Raw genomic sequence first — 19,441 nt, 5'->3', positions numbered from 1 at the left:
CATAGTATCAATAGTATATATATGTCAATCCCAATCTCCCAATTCATCCCACCCTCCCTTTCCCCTTGGTATCCATACGTTTGTTCTCTAAGTCTGTGTCTGTATTTCTGCTTTGTAAATAAGATTGTCTATACCAATTTTTTCAGATTCCACATATATGCATTAATATACGATATTTTTTTTCTTTCTGACTTATTTCACTCTGTATGACAGTCTCTAGGTCCATCCATGTCTCTACAAATGACCCAGTTTCGTTCCTTTTTATGGCCGAGTAATATTTCATTGTATATATGTACCACATCTGCTTTATCCATTCCTCTGTTGATGGACATTTAGGTGGCTTCCATGTCCTGGCTATTGTAAATAGTCCAGTCTTGACCTTTTGATCCAATATTTCTACTTTTAGTAATTTACCATACAGACTACTCTGCAATGACAAGCATGCTCATTGATGCAATAACTAGAAAACAGAAGACTGACAGGTTATCTATATGATATTGATTTATTATAATATGTATATATAAGGTAATTATTCAAAAGAATATACCTCTCTTAATATAGATATTTATGCTGACATGGGAAGTATCTCCAATATATGTTTTAATGGAAAAATTGCAGAGCAAAATGTATGGTGTAGTAAAATCACACTTTTGAAAGAAAATCCATCCTAAAATTCATGTGGAATCTTGAGGGACCCTGAATAGCCAAACAATTTTGAAAAAGAATAAAGCTGGAGGGTTTTCCCTTCTTGGTTTCAAAACATTACAAAGCTACAGTAACCAAAACAGTGTGGTACTAGCATAAAGACAGACAAATAGATCAATGGAAGAGAACAGAGAGCCCAGAAACAAACCCTCATGTATATGATGAAATGATCTTCAACAAGAGTGCTAAGACCACTCAAGGGTGAAAGGACAGTCTCTTCAATAAATGGTGTTGGGAAAAGTGGATATCCATATGCAAAAGAATGAAGATGGACCCTTATCTTACACCACATACAAAAATTAACTCAAAACGATTAAAGAAATACATGTAAAACCTAAACCTATAAAACTCCCAGAAGAAAACACAAGGGAAAATCTTCATGACATTGGATGTGGCAATGATTTCTTGACTATGACACCAAAAGCACAGGCAGCAAAAGCAAAAAGAGATAACTGGAAGCTACATCAAACTTAAAAACTTCCATAGATCAAAAAACACAATTGACAGAGTGAAAAGGCAACCTATGGAATGAGAGAAAATATTTGCAAATCATATATTTGATAAGGGGTTAATATCCATAGTATATAAAGAACTTCTACAACTCAACAACAAAAAATCAAATACCTGGATTTTTAAAAAATGAGCAAAAGACATGAATAGGCATTTTTCCAAAGATGATATACAGATAGCCAATAAGCATATGAAAAGATATTCAGCATCACTAATCATCAAATAAATCTAAATTAAACCCACAATAAGATATTATCATTATTGTGGTTATATCCATTAGGATGGTTACAATAAAAAAAAAAAAACCCAGGATATGGAGAAATCAGAACTCTGTGCACTGTAGGTGGGATTGTAAAACAGTGCAACCACTATGAAAAATACTATGAGAACTCAAAAAATTAAAACTAGAACTACCATATGATGGGGCAAACTCACTTCTGGGAATATATCCAGAAAAACTAAAAGTGAGGTCTCAAAGGGATGTTTGTACACCTATGTTCACGGTAGCATTATTCACAATAGCCAAAAGGTGGAGGCAATGTAAATGTCCACTGATGGATGAATGGATAAACAAAATGTGGTATAAACACACAATGGAATATTATTCAGTCTTAAAAAGGAAATCCTGTCACATTTACAACCTGGATGAATCTTGAGGACATTATGCTAAATGAAATAAGCAGGCCACAAAAAGATAAATACTGTATGAGTTCACTTGGTATCTAAGGTAATCAAAGCCAAAGAAACAGAAAGTAGAATGTGGTTATCAGGAGCTAGGACAAAGGGGAAAAGGGGAGTGGTTGTTTAATGAGTATAGGCTCTAAATTTCAAGATAAAAAGTTCTGGAAATCCGTTTCACAGCAACTGAATGTATTTAATACTAATGAAGTGTACATTTTAAAAAGGACAAAATGGTAAAAAAAAGGAAAAGGAAAATTTACAACTGCCTCTTCATATATATTATTATATACAATAATACCTATAGACTGGAAATATATGGAGTGGAAGATCATGTGTTGTTTTCTATTTTCTTCATGCCTATATTTTTACATGTGCATTATTTTTATAATCAGAGAAATATTTGAAAAACGTGAAAAAATGAAAAGTTACTTTCTTCTCTCCAATTCTTTTCTTAAATAGTGACTGTTTATTTGCGCTTACATTATCACCAACAGAATTTATCAATATAATGTTTGCTGAATGAATTCATAAACTTATCATCAACTAGTGATGACAAATAATGCCTTCAATAATAATCTATATTTAGCATCAATTTAAGAATTAAATTTAATATGGTTCTTCATTTAATAAATATTTATTGTTATTAAATGTCTATGATGAGTTAGACTGTGTAGGTTTTAAGTAACTAAATATTATTGTTTTTTGCAACCATCTTCTGATGAAATAAGAGAGGAAAAAAAGAAAGAGAAAGAAAAAAGAGGTTATGACTAGTTGATAACATTAAATAGCAAGCCACCTAATGGAATTCTGTTAACAAGCCAAGATAATATAGTCCAGGTGTGTAGTTTTCCAGTGGTTTGGTTTCATAAAAGTTAGATCATAAATATATAGGGAAGTGAATAGATTCAACATCCTTTAAAAGTGTAACTGAAAGGATGAAATATCTTCTGACTCCAAACACTCCACCCCAGCTTCTGCCAAAGAAAACCGGTGGAAGAATAACTGTCTCTTGACTTAGGAATTAATTGCATTCCTAACAAATTATAAGAATTTTTGTGGTAAATTATGCATTCTTCTGTAAAAATTAAGGAGTCTATGTTAAGACCAGGTTAATACAAAGATGAGCCACAGGAGAAACAGCAGACAAAACTCAAATTTTCCCCTCAAAAGGTCCTATGTCACATGAAAAGCTGCTTCATAGAGTAAATTTTGTTCTAAACATAAAATCTTAACACTTGTTACTCCTCTGAAATAAAGTTTCAATGGAATATCATGTTTACATAACATTTAAATGAATTATAGTAAAAACTTTAGTCTTCACTTAAGAGACTCACCAGGTGAAATAACATTCTTCATTTCAGAAAACAAAACCAGTGAAATGTTAAAGGTTTGTGGCAAATAATAATCTCTCAAAACCTCACAGTTTTGCTCTTAACAGTCAAGTTTACATGCTTACTCAGAATCATTGTGGTTTATTGCCAAATCTGCATTACTACAATTACAAATTTTAGTGATAAATTACACAAACTGATAGAGTATAAATATGAAAAAAATCTCAGTTTTTACATAAAAATTGGGTTGAAGTTGTTGGAAATACTCAAAGGAAATTAATATTTTAATATACCATTTATTAGACCTAGAGGAAATAACTATAAATTTTAAAGAAAAGTGTAAAGAATTTAGGAAGATTCTTAACTCCAATTAATTCACAAACAAGAGAGAACCTGAAACTAGAAATGTAGTCAATGTATTAAGATGTGCTTTATGCATGATAGTGCAGCAGATTTAATCAGGTCATTTAAGCTCCATTTATAAAATTGTATCATAAAATATTTACACCAATAACAAAAAATCATCAACTTATTTCATCCAATAAAAATTAACATTTTTAAACTTTCTAATCAAAAATAAAATATGTGAGTGCATTAGCAAGATGGCAGAACAGGAAGTCCCCAGCCCTTATCCTCCCACAGAAATACCAATCTGAAAACCGTGCACAAATAAAAATGTCTTTGGGGGAGCTTTGGAATCCAGGTAGAAAGTTGTAGCACCCCAGTGGAGCCAAAGACTGAGGAAAGCTGCCTTGAGAAGGCAGGCTCATACCCTGGGAGCAGACCCACTGACCATGGACCTGGCTGTAATCTGGTAGTAGCCCTATATCCCTGTGGATTCAGCTCCAGTCTTGCTTGTCCATGGTCCTGCTACCAGACCCATGTGTCCCAGAATGAACTATGCCCAACTATGACTCCAGTAGCAGGCCTACCTACCATGGACCTGACTGAAACTGGTAGCATCCCTGTGATCCAGATTCAGCCCCACTCAACCAGAGCCCCGAAGGCACTCCTGTCCATCCAGGGACTCTGGAGGAGCAACATCTGTCTGTGCCCCATGGTAACAGGTCTGGTGACCCTGGAGTCAACCGAAGATCCAAAGCATCCCTGAGACCTGCCTCCAGCCCACTTGACCATGACCTCAGTGATAGTCCCATCAGTCCAGGAACCAGGTAGGAGAAGGTCTTCACCTGCTAAAACTAGTCTGTAAAGACTGGAAGAGGTGACTGCTCATTCAAATGCAGAGACACAAATTCAAGTCTTCAAGGATCACAAAGAATCAGACAAACATGACACTACTAAAGGAAACAAATAAAGGTCCAGTAACCAATCCTTAAAAAATGGAAATTCATGGGGCTCCCCTGGTGGCGCAGTGGTTGAGAGTCCGCCTGCCGATGCAGGGGACACAGGTTCGTGCCCCGGTTCGGGAAGATCCCACATGCCACGGAGCGGCTGGGCCCGTGAGCCATGCGCGTCCGGAGCCTGTGCTCCGCAACGGGAGAGGCCACAACAGTGAGAGGCCTGCGTACCACCAAAAAAAAAAAGGAAATTCATGAATTGCTTGACAAAGAATTTGAAATAATCTTCTTAAACAAACTCAATTAGCTACAAAAGAACATGGATAGATATCTAAATGAAATTAGGAAAACAAAACATGAACAAAATAAGAAACTCAATAAAGAAACAGAAACGATTAAAAAAGAACCAAACAGAAATCGTGGAGTTGAAGAATATAATGACTGAACTGAAAATTTAAGAGACTTTCACAGGTAAAATCAATCAAGCAAAAGAAAGAATCAGCAAACTCAAAGACAAGTCATTTGAAATTACCTAGTTAGAGGAACAAAAAGAGAAAAAGGAGCATTGAGATAGCACAAATGAGAAACACTCTGATCTTTGAGAACATCTCTGTAGATACACGTTGCCCTAACTCCAAGTTTGCCCTAGATATTTACGGAAAGGTAAAGCAAGTATACTGTCTGATAGAGCGAATGTGGTATTCCAGTAACTGAGCTTTCTGATTTTTGAAAGTGGTTAATATAATATGTAACCAGCTGAAATGTCCTTCATTATCACTTATTAGGAACTACGGGTAGCGTATGTGTAACTAGTGGTGCCATTAGAGAAACTACATTCAGTCCCCAGCAAGCACTACAGCAATACAGGGGAAACATTTTTCTGTTTATTTTTTTCTGTTTATTTTTGTTAAGGCCCAATACCTCCTAATCTTTTTTCTCAATTCCCAAATGATTCTCCTTGTTCTATTTAAATGGCTATTTCCTGCATTTTGCTCCCTTACTTTCTTTACCATAAACTGCCTTCCTTCTTTCCCTTACCTTTTTTTTTCTCTTAACGCTTTACCTCAGCTTTCTAACAGTAATTATTTGCTAAATGCCTCGAAACTGTGCAGAACTTGTCCAAGTTGTGTGCCGTCATTTCTGTCAAGGACTTGGTATTCAGGTAGCCTAACTTTCTTTATTTGGATGCTGCCCTATATCAAAGCCCACAGCAGACAGATGAAATAGACCTCTTTCTCAGTCATTAAGATTCAAAATATAAATATTAATTCTGACAGGTACAGTAAGGTTCACAGTTTTAAAAACGGTTCCATATAGCATCTTGTATAAAAGTACCCCTTGGAGCTGACAGGACTGATATTATTAACCCCATATTTATCTGTGAGGAAGCTGAGGCTCAGAGCAGTTAAATGAGTTACCCAGGACCTTATAATGAGTCAGAACTAGGGCTCAGGTACCCTGACAACTGATCCAGTCATTTTTTCCCCCCTCAAGCTCATTTTCTGTCTTCCCAAGAAGAGAAAGCTCTGTCTTCGTGATGGGAGCATTTTAGATAAAACGTTCCTCTTTATCTGCGATTATACTGAAGTGGTGTCGCTTCTCCTGAGGATAATTCCGCCATCCACTTACTTAATACGTCCACCTCACGCAACCTCAAAGTTCTCTCTCTTGGGACTATCACTTCTCACTCACAGTGTTCAACCTCTCCCTTTTATTTGATCGTCAGCATTTACAGAAGCAACATTTCATTTAAACTTGTTCAAGTCTCTCTCCTCTTAAAGAAACCTCCCTCTCGGCCCGACATCTCTGCGGAGTACTGCCCTATCATTCTCTTTCCCTTCACATAAACTCAGAAACCTCCCTCTCACTCCCCCTTGAGCTGCAGTCAGGCTCTGCTCCACACAGACCCTTAAAGCTGGGTCCCCATATTCTTCTTGTCCCTCAATTCAGCAAAAAAAAAAAAAGATCATTCGATCTATTATTTGATTTCACAGTGAGTGGCATTTGACACAAATAGCCAGGGATTCAGCAATAATCTTTACAGATGCTCTTTGTAATTTTTGATAAGGCACCAAATGAATGCTATTAATTATTTCTTTAAGTAATTAACCTTGCAAATAAGTGTTTAGTTATTTCTAGTTTCTTAAAATCCATTTAATTTCTGTTATGTTTTGAATCAATGTATTATAAAATGATGCAAACTTTTGAAATGATTTTTTTCAATTTTGTATGCTATTAACATTGATGTGTTGGCATAAAGCCCCAATTACTCTGACTAGTAAAAACCTTCTCTTGACTATTTTCTTAAAATGTCCCTTCTTTGGGACTCAGAGATCCCACACTCTCCTGTGTTTCTCTCTCTCTGTCTAGCCATTCGGGTTACATCTGGGTGCCCTTGCCTAGCTCTGTCCTGGACTATTTTCCATTTTCATCCCATATTATCTATTTCCATGGCATCAGCTCTCCCTATAAGCTGATAAATCTCTAATCTGTACAAATAGGCCAGATCTCAGTAAACTGGTGGTGTTCAGATTGCTTTAACTTTAACCTACAATAAGAATTTTGAATATTTTCATCAGACAGTTTGCAATGTAACACTGAAATCACATTTTCACAATGTAACCTTTACATTGTGACTCAGAACACTTATAGTTAAAGATAGAAATGATAGAGATAGTAATAAAGAAAGAGAAATTATATTAGTTAGGATACAAGTTTTACTGCTCGAACAAAGATATCTCAAAATGCAAAGGCTTTTAAATAAGAGAAAGTGTTTTTCTCTTACATGAAAGTCCAAGCTAAAATGGCCTTTGGATAATTCAGGGATTCAGTCTATGCCTCCTTTTTTCTTTTTTTTTTTTAAACATCTTTGTTGGAGTATAGTTGATTTACAATGGTGTGTTAGTTGCTGCTGTATAACAAAGTGAATCAGCTCTACGTATACATACATCCCCATATCTCCTCCCTCTTCAGTCTATGTCTTGCTTGTTGTTCTGCCTCCCTTGACACATGGCTTCCATCTTATTACCTACAATGGAAGATCGGACAACCGCCCACATGTCCACATTCCAGCCAGTGGTAGGAAGCAAAGGGAGGCACAGAACCTAGCCTTTCCTTTTTAAATCATGAACTGAAAGTTGCATACATCACTTGCACTCACATGTCAATCACCAGAATTTAGCCGTATACCACGCCCAGCCTTAAAGGAGAAGGCTAGGAAATGAAAGTTTTCAGTGAGGCAGTTTGTGCCCAGAGAAAACTCAGGTGTTCTAGTATTAAAGACAGAATTGGAGAAGTGGTAATAGGACACAACCAAAGTTTCTGCTGCACAACATTGAAACGAATATTTCCAAAATCAATAGTTTCACTTATTCTGTTTGGTACACTGTGTTTTCTATTTTATTGTGTTCTATTACATTTTAAAAACTCTTGGTCATGACTCACTGATCATGACATTACACCTCACTATAGATGGTGACCCATAATTTGAAAAACATTGCTTTAAACCTGCTATGTCTAATCTGATAACCAGTAGCCACATGGGCTATTGAGCTGTTGAAATGTGGCTAGTCTAAATTAATATGTGTTGTAAGTGTAGAATTCACACCAGATTTCAAAGACTTAGTATGAAAAAAGAATTTAAAGTATCTTATTAACAATTTTTATATTGATTAAATGTTGAAATGATAATGTTTTGGCAATATTGAGGTAAGTAAATTATATTATTAAAGTTAATTTAATCTGTTTCTTTTTGTTTTTCAATGTGGCTACTGGAAAAATGTAAAATTACATAGGAGGCTCACCTTTTATTTTTATTAGATCACACTGCCTTAAGCTCTAGATGCAAATGTTAAACTCCCTACAAATATTATTACTGGACTATCCCACAAGCGCTTTCTAAAACTAGACTCTTTCTCTTCCCAACCCTCAGCCCTCTGTTCTCCTTCCCACCGTTTCCTGTGTTTCACTCGACCAGTTAAAGGCAACGTAAGTCACTCAGTGACCAACCAGGAAAACTGAAAAGCACATTCTCCTTTACCCATTACATTCATGTATTCACTGTGTACTATAATTTTACCTCTTAAATATGATATAAATCTGTCAACCTCTATCCAATCTCATTATGAACACCCTAGCTCAAAATATCATCATTTCTCACCAATATAATTGTGCAACTCCTACCCTGCCTCCTGGATTACCTCCTTCCAATCAGTCTTCCAAATTTCAGTAAATGTGATCTTTCCAAGAAACAAATCTGGGGAAGTCACTTCACTGATTACTCCCCAAATACCCTAGTAGTACCAACAGGTTCCTTTTTTATTTGAAGCAAGCTTGCTTCACCACTTTTCTAAGTGTACAGGCATTTTCTTCATACCAAACACTTTTCATTTTACCAAACATTTCATGATGGTTTTTACCTCCTGTGCCTTTGTTTATGTCATTCCTTATGTGCTTAGAATGCACTTTTCATCTCCTACTTCCCTCTGGCTAACCACCACCTACACTCTAGAACTTGATTTAATTTTGCTTTACCTTAGATTTCCTTTCCAAGGCCAAGGTTTGCATTGTGTGTCCCTGTTCAGAGCTCCCAGAGCATCCTGAACTTCTCCAATAATGTCTGGCTACTGTATTTTTATTGCTTATTTGTCTGCTTTTACACCTGCAAGAATGTGCAATCTGTTTCTTCATATTTGATCATCCATCTCCATGATTTTGTATGATTCCTAGACCAACTAGGCTCAATAAACACGTACAAAACAATCAAACAGTTGGATGAATGAATGGATGAATGGATGGGTGGATGGATGGACAGACGGATGGATGAATAAAATAGTTAACATGATTAAAGACTGAAGGGGAGTTGCACATTTAGAAGGCAGTAACAAAATGTGTTTGCACAGTAGATGGTAAAGGCAATTGGTATCTTTGTTAGGCACAGAAAGTCAAAGCTTTTCTGAGGTCCTGCTATTTCTCCTTTCATCTTTTCACTTCCTTAATACAGGAAAATATTTCTATCATCATTCTTCCACAACCTAGCTCTTTATCTGCAATCCAGTAAAAACCCCAAGCTCAAAAAGCTATTCTTTTAACCTAATGTCTTTTGCATAGAGGACTGCTGAATTCTGAAACTGCTTCAACATTTGAGGTACACATATCTGATGGAGGACTTGCAGGCAGACTGACTTGTAGTGAAATACCTATTTTGAGCCTGTCCTGTGTTGCTTAAATTATAGCTTCCCCTGCCAGCTATTCATGCAAGAGATGTGAGGAAAGCCATACAAGGCACTATGGGGAAGTGGGAAGGAGGGAGTAAGAGAGAGAAGGGGTTGAAAAGCCGATTAGCTGCTTTACGGTAAAACTCAGGGAAAGTGAACACTAATGGGAATGTGGATTTTATCCCTCCAGGAATCCTATTTAGCCCACCAGGAATTAACCTTGACTGTAATTAAGTCCCTGAGAGCAATGACCCTTTCAGAGAATGTTCAAAGACCTCTACTTTGTTTAGACACCTTGTGTGGGTGGAACTTCCTGTTTACACAGAGAACAGCATAAAGCCTAGTTGCTCTGAGGAATGTTTGGGACCAGACCAATTGCAAGGAGAAAGGCACAATACAATCTGGTCTCCTCTGGTCCCTTCTCCCTGCAGCATGGGGGAGAAGAAGAACAAACTCCTCCATCCAAGTCTTACTCTCCTTCTTCTGGTCTTCCTGCCTACAGATGCCTCAGTCTCTGGAATACCGTGAGTTTCACATAGAGCATAAACTTGAAGAGTCCTTTCCTTTCCTCCTTATCATTCATTTGTCTTCCCTATGGAACTGTCACCTTCTTATCTTTAAGGTGTCTTCCAATTATGAGATTTTACAAATCTGGTTTATTCAGTCTTCACTTATTCTTAACCATTTTTCTCCAACCCTCTGGATCTCTGAATCTCTAAATTCTCTGGAGATATACAAAGACTTTCTAAAGGGCATTGGAAAGTGATTCTTTTAAAGGAATCAACTTTCAGATCCTCACATTCATATTGATCTGCTTGAGACCGTGCTATTTATCCTTTCTTACCTCCCCTGTCTTAATTTCCTATCTTTCACTTTAAAAGAGAAAGACAAACTTCCCTCAATCAGATGTTACTGTGGAACCCTGTCCTGGAGTATAAAACTCTCTAGGGTGCCAAATAAAGGAGCAATTTGAAATACCGATGTTGATGTTGAGAAAGCAAAGGACTCTAACGACAGGAGAAAAAATCCTTTTGCAGATCTTGTGGCGAGGAATTCTTTGTTTCAACAAAATTGAAGGAAGATCTAAGGGAAATACCAGCTGATAAACAATTAGAAGCAATTCTTGATAATAGGGCACTGGGTGATCTTTGGCATGTAATGCAGAAGGAGTTACAAGAACTGGTAAAAATGATATAATTGTTTCATCTGTCATTTATTTACTTTTAAGTGAACAATTTTTCATGGTACTTATATCTACACAAACGAAAAACAGCAACAGAGTTAATGTTAGACCTTATTTAATTCTTGCAATAAGGAATATCCATCCATGGATACATAAGAACAACTCATTATTTTCATTAAAGATGTACTTCAAAAGTATTTTGATTTTATATATAATAAATATGAATCATAATTTGTAATATATTTATTTTGTTTTGATCAGTTGTATACTAGTAAGACTTTTGAAAACAATTCAATCCAGAAGAAAATGTTTAACATTTACAGCTTTAAGGTCACATTAAATTTAAAAGAAGAGTTAAAGTTAAATTTATATACCCACATATAATATTTCATATATATGTGTATATATATATATATATATGCACGTGTGTGTATATACATATATATATGTATATACACACACATATATATATAAACAAAGAAGGAAGAGTGATCCATAAAATATTTTGAAGAATAGAAATGTTAGGACAAACTTCTGTGTGGTAAATGGCATGAAAGTTCACAGAGGAAAAGGGGGAAAGATGCTAAATTTCTGATCATTACAAAAAGAACATTTTGGTGTATTTTTTAAATAGATCATACTGGATATCTTATCACTATGATATTTAAGATTCGATGGGAGATGTACAAAAAAGTAATGTAAGTTTTAATTTAAAATTTCATCAAAAATAATATATTTTACTATTGTTTAAACTTGTGATAAAAAAATAGATGTTTACTTGAATAATTGTAAGGAGGGCATAGTGTCTAAAAATAGGAATTCTGTGAGCAAAAATGTTTGAAAACTCAAGTGTCAATAAAATTATATATGAGAGTATTGAGAAAGTTTCTGTTCTGTTCATGAGGACCCCAAATTCAATCTCTAGAAGACCATTCTTGAGTAGACCATTTTTGTCTACCCTGAGTTGAAAAGCAAATATTTAATATGCAAACATCCAGGGTTAGGTAACACACTAAGATTTCATTAGTTGCTTAACACACTGAGATTTTAAACTAAGGACTCTCTTTAAGCCTCAGAGTGGAAAGCAAGAACTTGCCATTCCATTTTTACAGGCTTGTTATATATATATATATATAAGTTCTGTAAGTGGATTGGTTTCTGTAGTGTTCCACATGAGAACTTGCTTGCTTTTTACAGTAACCCTAATGTAAAATAGATTTACAGCATAAATATATACAATTAGCATATTTGAATTCAGATGCTCACAGATTGATATTTGGGTTCCTTAAAGTGAGGTATACCTGCAAATGTCAACCTCTTAAAGGCTCACTTCAAGTAAAATGTTCACTGACATGGCACTGGCGATGGAAAGGGGAGTAATTCCCATGCATGCCCTCCAACGGCAGAGATCAATTTCATGCTTATCAACATGTCTTCTCTTGGCATAGAACTAACGATAGGAACAAGAATAACGGCGGACGATAGTGCTGCTGGTAATAATGCCTCGCCTCCTACATTCTCCTCTAACTGGATTCCCCCATCCCCAGGCACTACATGGTGCTGGTCCCCTCCCTGCTCCACACTGGGACCCCTGAGAAGGGTTGCCTCCTTCTGAGGCACCTGAATGAGACGGTGACCGTAAGCGCCTCCTTGGAGTCCCTCCGAGAGAACAGAAGCCTCTTTACTGATGTGGTGGCAAAGAAAGACTTATTCCACTGTGTCTCCTTCACTGTGAGTATGGCTGTTTGACTTAAAATACTTGTTTCTATCGGTTGGGAACATAGGCAACCAGAATTCAGTCAAGATAAGACTTTGAGAGGCTGGCATGGACTTCAGGAAGGAATCTAAATGTAGCGACTAAGTGTAGAAATTAAGCAGCAATGCATGAATTTCCAATATAAATAATGGTAGACCAATATTTATAGAGATATTAAAATCAACTTAATGATTAGAGAAAATTCCTATTAACCAGAAAAAAAAGAAAAGCAGTATGCACTAGACAAAGGGAAAATATGAGTTCTCCTGAAAATTAAAATGGAAAAAATACTAACAAAGAAAACTAGGCCAGTGTTTAACATAAGCCCCAGTACTGGGCTGACAGGAACACACCACCCCATATTCTTTCTAAGAGTGAACTTGTAGAAATTACCATGAGTGACTCTCCAATAGCTCTTCAGAGTTGCCCATATATAGAATCCTTACAGCGTACAGCCAATAATATGTTGCAGTTTCCTTTCTCATAGCCTTAAGAGATGCTTCTACCATGCTCTTTTACCACATAACATCAGTTTGGTAAAGTTCAGTGTATAAGTGAATCAAAACTGTATTAGCGAGCTCGGGCGGCGGGAGGACCGGCAGTGGCCAGGCAGCCCTGCTTCACCAAGGCTCTCGGCGAGCGCGGCTCTCGGCGAGCGCGGCTCGCAGGCCCCACGCACGCGCCAGCCCCGCCGCCACCATGGCCAAGAGGAAGGTCAGCTCCGCCGACGGGGCGGCGAAGGAGGAGCCCAAGAGGAGGCTGGCAAGGCTGTCAGCGAAACCGGCTCCCGAAAAAGTGGAAACGAAGCCAAAAAAGCGGCAGGAAAGGACAAATCTTCAGACAAAAACGTGCAAACAAAAAGGAAAAGGGGAGCAAGGGAAAACAGGCCGAAGTGGCTAACCAAGAGACTAAAGAAGACTCACCTGCAGAAAACGGAGAAACTGAAAACGAGGAGAGCCCAGCCTCTGATGAAGCAGGAGAGAAAGAAGCCAAGTCTAATGAATATCACACACTTGGTCCTATCAGTGGTTCCTGTCTCCCTTCTTGTACAATACAGAGGAATATTTTTATCAACTATTTTGTAAATGCAAGTTTTTTAGTAGCTTTAGAAACATTTTTAAAAAGGAGGGAATCCTACCTAATCCCATTTTTTAAGTGTAAATGCTTTGTTTTAAGAGGTGAAATCATTTGCTGGTTGTTTATTTTTTGGTACAACCAGAAAATAGTGGGATGTTGAATGTGGCAGGCATTGTCTTGGGTGCCAGCTTAACATTCCATAGATGGGGCGATATTTTATATCCTATAATACAAAGCATACTAAATGGCAGTTTGGAGTCCGTTGTGCATTTAATGCCCTGAACACTTTAAATTACTTCTCTTCCCATGTTGTTTTTGGTAGAATTATTTCCTAAAGCAAACCACTCACCCCTTGATCTTGGCTCTCCTGGTCAGAATTTTGTGCACTCTGTAACATCTTTGGTTGCGGTAGTCCAGTTCTTCTAGTAACTTTGTTAATGTGCTGTGAACGATTGACAGTTTGGGTATGTAGTGTACATGAATTAAATTGTGAATTCGTGGGACTTACGATGTAACAGCATATCAATATTTGAAGGTATTGGTACTTGATAGCCTGTCAAGGAAAATTTGCCTCCAAATATTAAGCTGGAAGGTCACTGGAATAACCGTTCAGAAAAGAATCACAACTACATGATTTTTTAGATTTTTGGTATGTATGTTAAGAATTGTGTACAAATTGAAATGTCTGTGTACTGATTCTCAAAACAACCAATAAAACATCTCAATTATGAAAGAAAAAAAAACTGTATTAGCTAATTTGCAGCAACCTGGATGGACCTGGAGATTATTATACTAAGTGAAGTAAGTCAGAAAGAGAAAAACAAATATCATATGATATTGCTTATATCCAGAATCTAAAAACAAATGGATACAAATGAACTTATTTACAAAACAGAAACAGACTCACAGACTTGGAGACAAACATGGTTATCAGGGGAAGGGTGGGGAGGAGGATAGATTGAGTTTGGGATCAACACGTACACACGGCTGTCTTTAAAATAGATAACCAACAAGGACCTACTGTATAGCACAGGGAACTCTGCTCAATATCCTGTAATAACCTCAATGGGAAAAGGATTTGAAAAAGAATAGATACATGTATGTGTATAACTGAATCACCTCGCTATACACCCGAAACTAACACAACATTGTTAATCAACTCTACTCCAACATAAAATAAAAATTTTTAAATGAATAAATAAATAAAGCAAAAACATTTTTTAAAAACCTGTATTGGCTGATCTATAAGGAGATGTAAGTATCATTTATGACCTCTCTCACTGATGTAATTTCCTCCATCCTGTGTTCTGTTTTCCCATTTGTAAATGACAGAAGTCATTCTGTCTGTGAATTCCTGTCCATGCCGAATTTCCCTGATGAGAATGAGAGAGTGAAATTAAGTAAAAGGGACAAGATTCCCAGGGAGAAGTGGGACAGGGACTGGAGGAAGAAACTTGGCAGATGAACGGGTTCTCAGGATCTCTCCTATATTTCAGATCCCAAGATCTCCATCCAATGAGGAGGTAATGTTCCTCACTATCCAAGTGAAAGGACCAACGCAAGAATTCAAGAAGCGGACCACAGTGTTGGTTAAAAATGAAGAGAGTCTGGTCTTTGTCCAGACAGACAAACCCATCTACAAACCAGAGCAGACAGGTACAAAAAGGCCTATGGTCAGGACAACTTCAAAAACGAAAGATCTTCCTCCCCTGTGTATTCCCCAGTCAAAGGAATCCTGGTTCCCTTATAGTCTGTCTTACTAGCCTATAGGCCTGGCTTCAGGTTTCTGGGACTCATGAAAAATATTTCTGTTTCAGTGAAATTCCGTGTTGTCTTGTTGGATGAAAACTTTCACCCCCTGAATGAGTTGGTAAGTGTCCTAGTATCGATCTAGAATTATTATTATCTATATAAACAGGCTGAGAGTTTGTTTTTGGTGTTGGGGGAGAACCAGGGAGAGGAAGAATCTGGTACTGAAAGCAGTACTTTCTGGCAGTGCCATAGTGCAAGATCCTCATTTAAAACAGAATTCTGGGTCAAGAGAGTAGCTGGTTCTTTCTTGGTACTGATACTTGGTCAGTTGTCACACAAACTTACTCTTTAGAAAATTCTCAATTAGCCAAACTAGAAAGATACACTATATAATAAATAAACCATCAAAAAACTTAGGTTTAAATGACTTCTCAAAGATTCAAACTTTTTCTAAACACAAAACCTCTCCTATAAAGGAAGGAGAGTGTAATCAATGTTTGTTCCTCAAGACTAACACTCTCAATTTTAATGTAGACAAGAAACCAAAGTCTTAATTTTTCTCTCCTAGATCTAGTCCTCAATCACATTTTCTTATCTCAGAAAGAGGCAATTTTCAATGAAAAGCCAAGGACTCTGTTGACTATAGCCCCTCCGCCCCCAACTTCCTTTTCCCCTCTTAAAAGTGTTCTCTTTCCCTTGCCATAGAGTTTGCAATTCCCTGCTGATTCTGGTCAAACCCATCTTTGCTAGGGGGTGAAGAAGGGAAAGGGATGGGAGGGAAAGAAGCAACTTTTCTCTTCTAGCTCCTCAGGCAACGGATTAAGGCATATTCCTCCGTCTCACCCACATCCATTTCATCAGAAAATCATGTTAGTTTAAAATATATCCAGACTATGTTTTACCACATGAATTGCTACGACCTTGTCTTGACCAGTATCACCTCTAAACAAGACTATTACAATAGCCTTGAAATTGGTCTCCTGGTTTCCACTTACACTCCTCTATCTAAAATCAAACACCTAGCCCTTCACTCTATCAGCTTAACTCTGCTTTGTTTTTATTTCTTGACATTTACCACTACCTCAAATCTATCTATCTATATCTCAAATATATATATAAAATATATGTATCTCAAATATATATGTCAAACATATATATCTCAAATATATATCTACATATATCAAAAATATATATTTCATATATGACTGTGTTTCTTATGTATCCATCCCTATTAGAATGTAAGCTCCATGAAAGCAGATCTGCTGTTCTTTTGTGCACTGCTCTGTTCATAGCACCTAGAATGATACACAGCACATGTTAGGCACTTAATAAATATTAGTTTTAAAAATGAATAAGCGTTGATAGTAGAGGAGCTATTCCCAGTGGTCCTTATTCTTAGAACTACCTAAGAATTCTGTGACCCACCTTAATATTTGGATCTGAACGTGGTTACTTATAATTCCATTAGTGTTGATTTCTCAATCTGTAAAATAGCACAGCAAAGGAATGTTCTTCACTGGGATACTATAAGCATTTAAGTCATATCAGTAAATACCATTCCTAATGAATGGCACGTATGCATTTGTTGCTCACACCCAGTAAGTACTTAACACTACTTATTAATTGCTTGTAATGGATTAATCAAAAGTTCTGTAAAACTTAATCTGGAACTTTTCTGTGTTTTACTACAGATAAAGTTATTCTGCATAAGGCTGTCTTGCTTATAAATCAGAACTGCAAATATCTAAGAACAATTCTAAACTCCTTTCTCTCCCTTTTGTCTTTCAGATTCCACTAGTATATATTGAGGTAAGCAACGTGAAACATTCCATAATTAGACACAAATAATAAACTTAGGGAAAATGTTCTTATTTGAGAGATTCTTACAATATTTCAGAAACTTGTCATTAAGGGAGAAGCCTTCAAACTCATGTAACACTAGATGGTTCCAAGTCACCTCCCTTCCCCACCCCTCCCCACCTCTTTGTGGATAACATAGGAGTCCCCATAGATTTCCTTTATTGTCTCTCACGCTCTGGGCTCTTTTGTAAATTACAATTACTGTGTCCACAGGACCCCAAAGGAAATCGCATCATGCAATGGCAGAACCTCAAGGTAGAGAGTGGCCTCAAGCAGTTGACCTTTCCCCTCTCATCAGAGCCCTTTCAGGGCTCCTATAAGGTGGTGGTACAGAAGGAATCAGGTGAAATGGCAGAGCACCCCTTCACCGTGGAGGAATTTGGTATGGATTATGCAAAACCATGGAACAGTTTTTTCATATTTAAACTTCTAGGGCCTAGAATTTGAGTTTCTTTGGAATTACTTTCTATTTCCCACAGGTGAGATTAGGCTTGGAGTGGAACCAATTACTTCTAATCCAATGAGGACCATCAATGATTCGTGAATAGGATGTCATATAGCATTTTTTGTAGCAATTTTTAATCTTCAAAAGAAATGTAAAACATTCTCAGTCCAGTGGAGCCTCCCATGATTCATTAAGGTTACATTGATCCATCATAGTCCTTCAACCAGGATCTCCATTTGAGAGAAAGGTGGATATATTGGAGAAGAGGGCTACCTTTTCAGGGCCCTAAAATATGATTAGAGAATTGTTATGAGAACCTGGAAATACCAATTCCCCAGAAGTTGAAAAACAATCACCAACTTCCTTTATCTCCAATCAACAGTGCTTCCTAAGTTTGAAGTGCAAGTAAGAGTGCCAAGGATAATCACCATCTTGGAAGAAGAGATGAATGTGTCAGTGTGTGGCCTGTGAGTTTATACTTTTAAAAAATCTTTGGCGAGAGGAATTATTTAAAGGAGACTCACCCTTTGGGATATTTTGACTAGCTTGTCTAGAAGCAGTGAAGCACAAATACCTTAAATACATGGGAGCGTCCCCATCTCTAGAACTTTCCTCTCTTGTTGCTTTTCTATTTCCCTTCTTATTTTCCTTCATGTCCTTTCCAACATTATTATAACTATCATGGGGCAGACAACTGTCCCTAGAGCTAAGCTATGCTAATAGGATTGATTCTGAAAGTAATAAAGCTACTCGCGCATGCACGTACACGTGTACACACACAAATGAGATAGTGTTGAAGGGTAGTGACTTTCCCTTTACCAGGTTGTAAAGTAAATTCAATCATTTACTTGACCTTGGATACATAGTGGAGAAACAGCTCAGATTCAGAATTTGTAGACATAGGTGTATTACAGAAATGTCGTCTAACTCATCTGTCTACCTAAGGCATGTCACATACTTCTCTGAACTGCCATTTTCACTGATGAGAGTAGACATGATCTCACAGTCAGTCTTTTCCAACCTTGAAAATTCATGTTTCTAGGATCTTATTGCTCCCATCTCCAGCAGCCCAGCAGTAGCAGTACAGAAAGAACAGGCAGAGTGAAGAAACCAGTCCTAAAGACCTTCAGCTGGGTCCCTGCCCCAGCACTATCTCAGAGTAAGGTCACCAAGCTCCTGATCCCACAGAGCTGGTGAACCAGTACTCTTGCACATATAGATATAGAGGGTATTTTGAAAAGGGAAGGAAACAAATACCCTCAAAACCACAGCAATTATCAATGATACATTTATGGCACAATCCCATTTTTGTAAAAAGTAAACAAGTAAAAGTCTACATGAACAGAGATGGCTACACATAGGAAGAGGATGATGGAAGGAGAGATACCATCATATTAACAGTTTATATTCCTAGGTAGAATTGAAAGCGTTTATTTCTTGTCTTTGTTTTGTTTTGTTGTTATTGTTTTTTCTCTTAAGATCTGGTGTAGCTTTGGCAAAAGAAAAATATTTTTTAAAAGATGAAACTGAAAGTTAGAGATTAAGAAAAAAAAAAAAAAAGACATGGTAAAAGAAGACTGAAGTAAATTCCAGCATGTTGCACTGGAAATTTCTAAAAGAGAAGGTT

At 37.0% G+C, this 19,441-nt stretch overlaps 1 protein-coding gene, 1 long non-coding RNA gene and 1 pseudogene across 5 annotated transcripts in view; 2 read left to right on the top strand and 1 right to left on the bottom strand.

Annotated features, from left to right (window-relative positions):
• The window catches only part of LOC112391755 (uncharacterized), a 133,313-nt gene that overhangs the window by 41,922 nt on the left and 71,950 nt on the right, over positions 1-19,441 (bottom strand). The window lies entirely within an intron of this gene.
• A2M (alpha-2-macroglobulin) overlaps positions 1-19,441 on the top strand; it is a 69,092-nt gene that overhangs the window by 18,584 nt on the left and 31,067 nt on the right. The window contains exons 1-7 of one of the 2 annotated variants that reach the window (XM_024733185.1): positions 9,855-10,265; positions 12,472-12,655; positions 15,254-15,413; positions 15,575-15,627; positions 17,298-17,318; positions 17,583-17,751; positions 18,197-18,281. In XM_024733185.1, the coding sequence (XP_024588953.1) occupies positions 10,174-10,265; positions 12,472-12,655; positions 15,254-15,413; positions 15,575-15,627; positions 17,298-17,318; positions 17,583-17,751; positions 18,197-18,281 (764 nt within the window). In that variant the 5' untranslated portion in view covers positions 9,855-10,173. Of the gene's footprint in view, positions 1-9,854; positions 10,266-12,471; positions 12,656-15,253; positions 15,414-15,574; positions 15,628-17,297; positions 17,319-17,582; positions 17,752-18,196; positions 18,282-19,441 lie in introns of those variants that run through there. The other variant, XM_024733186.1, reaches the window with a different exon arrangement.
• On the top strand, positions 13,113-14,478 carry LOC112391754 (non-histone chromosomal protein HMG-14 pseudogene; annotated as a pseudogene).

This window comes from Neophocaena asiaeorientalis, unplaced genomic scaffold, assembly GCF_003031525.2.
Source record: "Neophocaena asiaeorientalis asiaeorientalis breed wild unplaced genomic scaffold, Neophocaena_asiaeorientalis_V1.1 scaffold150, whole genome shotgun sequence".
In the NCBI taxonomy this organism is placed as follows: Eukaryota; Metazoa; Chordata; class Mammalia; order Artiodactyla; family Phocoenidae; genus Neophocaena; species Neophocaena asiaeorientalis.
The sequence above is the reverse complement of the archived record's forward strand: the minus strand, read 5'-3'. Positions and strand labels throughout refer to the sequence as shown.